Below are 8,757 nucleotides of genomic sequence, written 5' to 3'. Positions count from 1 at the left end.
AACCCCCTTCCTAGTTTTTTAAAAACATAAATACAAAAATTTTAGAGTTGGGTAGCGTCCTAATTAAATAGGTGATCACTCTGAGTCCTATGCAAAGAACCACAGTTGAACTCAAGACCTCTTAATCACTTATTCAAGATGAACTCCTGCACGAGCAATAACCACCACCCTCAGGGGCCATCTGTGAGATTTCACTAGTAAAATGCATGGCACAAGCTGAATGAGCACACAAACTCACTCATTGTCTCTATTGCTCTGTTAATCATCACCAACAGTGCAGTGCATCTTTACAAGTTCCGGTCAACATTGCCAAAAATTTAAAGCCAAAGTTATTGTACCCTTGCTTTACAAAGAGGCCGTTGGCAATCAGTAAGATGTTCCAGGCCAGAAGCAATGGGGGTAAGATCAACAAACTCAAAGCTTGAGAGACATATCATCTTGTGTTTGTATACAGAACCCGTTTCGATGACTCAAACAAACATTATAAATCGAAGGAAATCAGCACAATCGAACAATAACTTATTAACAATGCAGTCATAAAAACCACTTCCACGCCAAGACAAAGAGCACATCGAGAGAGAGGTGTGCATGTTTGTGTTGCATCACAAATATTTCACGAGCAAATATATGGCAAAAAGTAGGACCACAATCCCAAGACCCGATAAAAGGAGGCACATGCAGGAGCAACCACCTTTGGTGCGTTTGTTCAAAATTGCGAGGTTCTTCTGAACGCGCTGTTTTGAAGAGATTAAAAAGCCCAAATAATAAAAATATCAGTCATCTAAATTAGCTGAACTGAACAATAATAATAATAATCATAATAATAATCATAATAATAATAATAATCAAGATGTGAATGACTCCTAAAACAAGTACACTATAGGTTGCAACAAGGCAAGTGAGTTAGCAACTTTTCACTATAGATTGATCCCATTCACTATAGGTTGCAAAAAGGCATCTGAGTTAGCAACTTTTCTTTGAGGAAATAATATCAACTACATGAATTACTTAAAGGTGTTCCAATGAATGGCTCTATATTTGCACGTTGCAGAGCAACCAATCTAACCATCAAGTGAATAAAACCTGCTGCCCCCAAAGCATAGGTCAAGTGGCGGGCAACTAATACGTTGTGGTTAGTACCAATAGATCATGAGTTCGATACTTGGCCTAAACAAGGGCCAAAGACCTGTCTGCGATTTACCTCCTATGACAAAATCGAAAGCACGAGCGGCAGGGGACGGCGCAAAGGCGGTAATCCCAAATGACTAAAACCTACTCCTCAGGCTTTGCCCGCAGCACCTGCTCCTCAAGCTTTACCTGTAGCACTAAGGTGCCTCTACCACTTTCCTCTTTCACAGAAGTGTCTCGAACCCTTTTTGCAGCTCCAAGGTCTTGCTCAATTCCTTCCCCAGGGCATTCAAGTGCCTCAATTATCCCCCATTAAGGCACCCCAAGTTTCTTGGTGCCCTTCCCAGTCAAGTAGATGCTAGACTGAGGCTTCTTATCCTCCAGCACTTTGGAGTCCTCGAGGGAAGAGTACAAAAATACTTCAGCTGGAGGATATTTGGGCTCTTGAAGTTTGGTGGTTAAAGCTAGAGATTCCTAAAGGGAATTGTGCCTGCACTTCAGGGGCTTTGGACTAAATTAGTATAAAGAAAATTGGGACAGGACAGCCGAGTTACTGTCCTCTTATTGGTGAAACCAACCCCATAATACCACCTGACTTTTGAGAATTAGCATCCTCCTTAGGTAGCATGATTGACACATACTCTGGTGACCTCAAACAAATAGGTCATGCAGAATAACCATACCAAAATCTCCAGCTCCTCTCTCTTCATCCTTCATATTGCTTCAATCTTTCTACTCATTTGCGTCAGAAAGCCTTCACTCTGGTGACCAGAGGTATCTTAGAGAACATGCCCATTCAGGGAGGACATTCAACCATAGTCGACACATGATTTTAGCACACTTCATGCGCAAGCTTCATCAATTGTTGACTTTTTATTATCTGAACCAAATTCTGCAACCAAGCAGTTATTTTATGATTTTACACAACATAACTTAATATTTTTATCAATAAAACCTTAACCATCATCTATAAAAGATTAGGTTAGCCTTTTAATTGCACTCCGTATAAAGTGATTAGCAAAGTTATGATGCATATTATGGCACATATGAGATGAAAAAGAGAGTTCGGAAATTTAATCACAATAACCAATATGTTTTTGTCCCCTTCATTTCCTAGCGATCAAGTAGAGCATATGCATACTCTAATTACATCCAAACCATCCCCTACTAAGATGAAAACTTGAATTTCTTTGTTGAGGGAATGTAGCCAAAGCCACTGGGGTTGTCTCCTAAAAGCATTTTCCATGTCACTCTATGCTTCACAAAACTATAGACAGATATGACAAATATTGCATATTTCAATTTAATTTACAAATCTACAAATTCAGCTCATTACTTTAAGAATACAAATTTTCTTCAAATTTTTTCACTGAAGATAGTTGTTTCTCTCCAAAATGTTCCTACTGGTATCTCCTTCCAATGCAGAAATTTTCAACATTTTCCCAGCAGGATATTTTCAATTTGCAATTCCATCTGAAAAACCAGGTGCTTAGGAAAAATAAAATAAACTTGCACGCAGGAATTGCATCTCAAATTATGAAGGCTATGCATGGTATTCACAAGTACATCACTAGGATGAGGATCACCTGTAAGCGGGAGTCTGAAACCTCCACATGTTGGTCCAGATTATCCTGCATGGTGGGAAGAATGGCATCACAAAGGTCATGACTCATTGGACTAGAATATCATATTACTTCTAAAGCTTGACATTGGAAAGAGGCGTAAGCAAATAAACCAATCAAACGGAACACATACAATTAGTCTAGAGTGTAGGTCAAGTTCCTCATTGACAGCCAAAGCAATATGTTTTGTACTTATCACTGTCTCCTCCAATCTCTCAAGGCCCTCATCTTGTTCTGCTTCACAGGACAAAACACCAATGATATAGAAGCCAAATAAAATATCAAACAAAATCTATTTTGAAGAAGTTACAACAACTTGCCTTTCATTACTTGTCTTTGAAGGCCAACTATGCCATAGTTATCCAGGCCACTTACCCTGCTCATGGCATCAGCCGGTTTAATTTCTGGGCCAAGCAAGTTGTCCCTGTTTGCAAAATTTGACATGTTCAATGTGGAGGCCATCTGGTTTACTTTTGATCTCAAGTTTGCAAGCATATCCTTCCGGCGATTCATCTCTTTCTCTGTTCTGCATATAACAAAAATGAAGCGACAACAACGATCAAAAGACAGCATGAAGAAAATAATACTTGAGTTCCAATTCTATCTTGGAGGATCACCTAGCTTGGGCGGAGAGAGAGAGAGAGAGGGAGGGAGAGAATATCAAGTATGGAGTAAGGGGGTACAAGAAAAAATCAAGACAAAGAAAACTTGCTACAATACTTGGCATACATTCCTTGATGAGGAAAATTGGAAGATGTATATTTTAGCCAAAAAAGAATTCAAGAAAGGCCATCAGTGAAGCAAGATCAAATGCTTATGCAAAATAGTACAACTGTCTTGTCACCAAATACAGAGAAAGATATATGTGTGTATAAGTTGGCTGAATCATGAGAACAAGAACAAGAGATCTGAGCCAAGTAAAGGGCATAAAAGACTTGCACATGTAATCTCATGCAGCAAGATTAAAAATCAAGTGATTAAACAGAAGCTTAAAAGGAGATGCTAGGCACTAAAAGCACTTCCATTTCTACACCCTGTAACACTCACCAAAATGAGAATTTCCACAAGAATATCACCATTATCTTATTAAGTAATATCCACATTGCCTATCAAAGGGCACTTAATACTTAAATTGCATTTGTCATCTTAAGTACAGGGCAACAACTCAATATTTCCCAAGTATATTGTTGAATCTGTTGCATGATTGGCAACTCAATGTTTTGATACTTAAACAAAACAACACAAGAAGTGTTTACAAATTACAACACATACGTTAAGTGTTTAAACATCATCTCAAGAAATGAATGTCCTTAGACTCTGGTATCTTTAAGTCAAAATAAGTGATATATGAAGCTTGAGAAATGTTAGAATAAGTTTCAAAGTATAATTGAATTGGAAAAAAAAAAAAAAACATAGAAGTTTCAAGTGTTTGACAATGTGTTAGTCGAGTATTACACATAAAAACTTTGATTAACCTTACATTGAGAACATTACTCGAGTAACTGTATTGAGAAATTGAGGGCTTCACTACATTAATCGAGTAAGGTTAAACCTTACTAACCTGCATAGAAACTAAGAAATCCTATACTTATTACTCGAGAAACCTTGTACATTACTCGAGTAACCTATAAAGTTATCGAGATGTTCCAAACATTATTCAAGTAATTTGATATATTAGTCTAGTAATCTTCGCTCTAGTCTTGAAATTTAAAATGTGTTTAGAATATTACTCAAGTGACACCTATACATTACTCAAGTAGTACGGCCTGAGAAACTTTAAATTCAAATTTCCTAGCCGTTGAGTCGCATCAAATGCAGTCTGAAACAACACTTAATGCTCTCAGATTGAATTTCTGTTACATTTATTTTAATATATCTTTGATTTCCTTGAGATTAAAAGTACTAACAAGGTTTACTTGGAAAAGGAATGTTTTCTCTGATCATCTACAGGAAAGAGAGCTGTTATTGTTGAACAAGGTTCTGAAGTGCTGAGAAGGTTTACATATATATATATATATATATTCACATCCGCTTTGCATGAGAATAACAACTGATACAGAACAAGAGAGAAAGAAACAAGCTGAAAAACAATAGGAGATTAAGTGAAAATCATCCTCTTCATCCATAGAGAAGTTCTTCATTCTCATTCATTCTCTATCTCTATGAGAAAACCTAGCGTGTCATCCTATTTGTGTTGAACTTATTTTCTGAGGACCCCAATAATTGAGAGTATTTTTTCTCTCCATCTGTATTTCATTCTATCTTGTAAGAGGGTTATTGCTTCAGCCCTAGAGTGAAAAAGCATTGTAAGGGTTATTGCTTCCCCTAGAAAAAGCAAAGTGAGGTTACAGAAAGCCCATGAAAAGCTACTGCTATAAAGAGGGTAGTGCTCGCTTCTCAAATCAGGCACTCCAAGTGGACTTTGAAAATCCTTGACAAGGAGTCAAGGTAGTGGAGATAGGCATTTATTGCCAAACCACTATAACCTTAAGCTAATACCTTTTCATATATATCTCAACTCAAGTTACGCTTTTGCTTAAAGTCATTGTTGCTTTCAGTCACATATTAGCTGGTACTTATTTAGTACATAAGCAAGATATGGCATGAAAATGTCAGAAGTTATTATAAATGCATGAGTATTATATCCCAATCAGACTTACTTCAATGTGGATTATGCACCACAATACTCAAATATCATTTTCCCATGAAATGATTCTCTTACTACCTCATAGAAAGACCCATTTAAAAATTAAACATATAAAAAAACGCATAAATTTCTTTACATTAATCTTATGCAAGTATAAACAAACAGCAGCAGTCATTTTAAAATCTTAATCAACATCCCTCTCAAGAAGGATCACATGGAAAACATAAAAGAACAGTTAAGTAAGAAGTGTAAAAAATTAGATAAACCAATTGCTCCATGAAAAGGTAAATCCTTTAGGAAACTAAGGTGAATAAAATCTTCGATCTATTTGGTTTAAGTAGCAAGTCCTCAATTCTTACATTGGTGGAATTATATATAGTGTTGGGAACTCACAAAGGCTGTTTGTTAGGAAGCTTTGATAGAAGAGACTGCAAACTATCAAGTCTAGTTCCCAATATTGTAATTTTTCTCCTTATGGAAGATGCATGACGCTGTGCTTCTGGTCCTGATGCAGGTAGAGAACTTCTTTCAGAAATCATGCCATTGATATCATCAGCAAGTTTCACTGCTTCATTATATTCTCTGATCCAAGGATCTGAGGAAGATGCCATTGATCTGAAACAGATGAGAAAGATTATCAACAAGTGGTTCAATTTGGAAGTGAAGCCACATATAGAAGCCAAGGACACCTCATAGTCCTAAACACACACCAGCACAACAAATCCTAAGATGTAAGGGACATGGGCACAATATGAGTATAGCAACATTTTGGTGTCATTATAGACCTTCTATAGATCTCACATAAGAAAACAATGGCTCTTAATGTGTCCATATATATATTTTTTACATTTATCAGACAAGAAACGAAGCAAGGGTAGCACTGTCAGGTTAATCCTTAGTGACTGGAAGATCATGGATTTGAATTGCAGAAACAACCTCTTTGAAAAGAAAGGGTAAGACTATGAACAAAAAACAACCATCCCCAAACTCTCACAAAGCAAAGAGCCTCATGCACAAGTGTCACCCTTATTTGATAAGAAACAAAGAAAATATGTAACTGAAACCATTGCCCAATTATTTCTACTAGTTACAAATGTGGAAATCCAAAGTATTCACATAATCAAGCCAAGACAGTTAAAGTGGAGAAGTGTGTCTTACATTATATACTATGCGACCATAAAATCCCTTAACAGCTAAAAAGAAAGTTTTATTTGATAACTATAAAACCATTCGTGTTGTACGGCTTACAATGTTGCATGTCTTACAATGGTGTGTAGTTAAGTACTAACATGTGCAAAATATGAGCATAACTGAGATGAGGATGTGGTGGAATGCAATCACATAGAAAAAGACATAACATGATTAAAAACAAGATTATTCCTAATAATTTTAGAGTGACATCAATTGAAAATAAAAATACGTCAGGTGTGATTATGATAGTTTAGATATGTGAGAAGAAAATCAATATATGCACTTACAAAGAGAGTGGATAGAATGGATGAAGACTGTAGTAAAATAAGTAAAAGAAGACAAAGGAAATTTAATTAAAAAAACCCTAACCATGATGTGGAATAATGGTTTTATAGAAAATATGCCCATAGGTGACATAATAGGAGAGCTAGAATTCATTTAATCAACCCCAACTAGTCAGACTGAGTTTGTGATGTTGTTTCAAAATGTCGAAAGTCTGGTCCACAAATATAATATCTATAACATGTACTCCTGCTACTTGTTCTGTTACGGTTGCTTTCATATTTTTAATGCTAGGCGATTTTTTATAAGAGAATTTACATTGAAAAAACAAACAAAATCATAGAGGTGATGCGGCCCATTTATAGATGGAACCTCACCATGCTAAAAAAAATCTCTCTACCATGAAACTGGATGCAAAGAGAGTGAGGGGATGAGATATGGATCTCACTCACATACCAAATTGGACATTCATATCAGCTAATTTTCAATGCAAATCAAGGACAATATGCTTGTAGGAATGTTTCTATAGTGTTGGTCTTCAGTAATTGCAAGGACAATGATCCTCCCCTGTATACATGCTTACATTCTTCAGTAATTGCAAGGACAATGATCCTCCCCTGTATACATGCTTACATAATCTAGTCTAAGTAAATGAAGCTTTTTATTTCCTTTTTACTTATACATTCATCTGACAAAGGGGTGAATTTTTTGCACCAAAAATAATGAGACCCTAAGTACAACAACAAAAGATTACATAAAAAAGTTAATAGTATTTCCAAATATCCTTTTTCTTTAGTGCTACAGTAGGAACTAGAATCTCTCGATGGAAAGGAACATTGCACACCTTAAACTAAACAAACAGATAAGAAAAAGAAAGAAATTTACACGGTGAACTTTCATGTGCAAATATCAATCAATCAATCCACTTTCAATTCCTTCAGTTTGTTTTCATTCTCTAGTTTTTCCCTCCAGAAATCCAAGTTTAAAACAGCCAATGCATAACCTAAGTTTGAGGCAGAGGATTCCAGGAAGTTATCTTCCACATGGGAAACAAGCATCCCCCTTACCAAGATGAGTAACTAAATAAGCAATCAAACATTAACACAACACTACCACCCCCGCCGAATTAGATGACAGCAAACTAGGGCATTCACAACTCAGCACAAACCACCACCCCCCCCCCCCCCCAAAAAAAAAAAAAAAAGAAACCCAGAAAAACTAGGGCATTCACAATTCCTTCTCACAGAGAACCACAATCACTTAGAACTGCACATATATCTAAACATAGCTACGTTATAGCCTTTGAAACAAATAGAAAAGCAGATCTGCATACGAGAACACGAGAACTCCCCACCTCTTGATTCAAATCGACGATCTGAGTTGTGTAATTTTACAATGGAGGAGGATCGAAGAGGACGAAAAATGCTAGTTACTTTTGAAATCGAACTTTCTGGAGGAGGCGGCGACAGATGGCGCCCCCATTAACCGGCAGGGCTTGTCCGGCCTCCTCGTCTTTGACTACGCACCTTCTTTTGAACTGTCCCTTTATCAAAAAATATTTCTTAAAAAAAAAAAAAGCTGAAATAAATCCTTGTCGTTATGTAATCTGCTAATAAAATATTACTTTTATAATATTTTATATTTAAAAATTAAAATTAATTATATTAATAAGGTTTGATGTCATAATCTTTAAATTATCCAAATCCAATTGACCCAAATTCCTAAATTATAATTTTTTAATCTGATTGGTTATGGTTTGAAAACACTTTTTAAATCATCTAAATTGATAATTAGAATAGTACAAATAGTCTATCAAAATTTACTAATCGATAAAATTGAATCAGAGAGCAAAATCCAACCGATCCGACTAATTAACACGAAAAATCA

At 36.1% G+C, this 8,757-nt stretch overlaps 1 protein-coding gene across 2 annotated transcripts; it reads right to left on the bottom strand.

Annotated features, from left to right (window-relative positions):
* Positions 1-207: 207 nt before the first annotated feature.
* LOC127792606 (syntaxin-52-like) lies at positions 208-8,398 on the bottom strand. Of its 2 annotated transcripts, none has more exons than XM_052323170.1 (6): positions 8,225-8,395; positions 5,791-6,012; positions 3,071-3,276; positions 2,884-2,984; positions 2,715-2,759; positions 208-734 (listed from the first exon to the last, which is right to left on the bottom strand). In XM_052323170.1, exons 2-6 carry the CDS (start codon positions 6,006-6,008, stop codon positions 603-605), a joined length of 702 nt encoding a protein of 233 aa, XP_052179130.1. In that variant the 5' UTR covers positions 6,009-6,012; positions 8,225-8,395; the 3' UTR covers positions 208-602. The 2 variants fall into 2 exon arrangements, with proteins under 2 accessions (XP_052179130.1, XP_052179131.1); XM_052323171.1 differs by lacking the exon at positions 208-734 and adding an exon at positions 773-2,601 and having other exon boundaries at positions 8,225-8,398.
* Positions 8,399-8,757: the final 359 nt, after the last annotated feature.

Source organism: Diospyros lotus, chromosome 15 (assembly GCF_014633365.1).
Source record: "Diospyros lotus cultivar Yz01 chromosome 15, ASM1463336v1, whole genome shotgun sequence".
NCBI lineage: Eukaryota > Viridiplantae > Streptophyta > Magnoliopsida > Ericales > Ebenaceae > Diospyros > Diospyros lotus.
This window is presented reverse-complemented; position numbering and strand designations above follow the sequence as displayed.

Bases quoted from the DNA above. Each gene is read 5' to 3' on its own strand.
- LOC127792606 (XM_052323170.1), bottom strand. From the start codon at position 6,008: ATGGCATCTTCCTCAGATCCTTGGATCAGAGAATATAATGAAGCAGTG. The intron at 2,760-2,883 runs GTATGTGTTCCG...CCCACCATGCAG, and splicing joins ACCTACACTCTAGACTAATT to GATAATCTGGACCAACATGT. The intron at 735-2,714 runs GTGATCCTCATC...TCTTCAAAACAG, and splicing joins TTTCAGACTCCCGCTTACAG to CGCGTTCAGAAGAACCTCGC.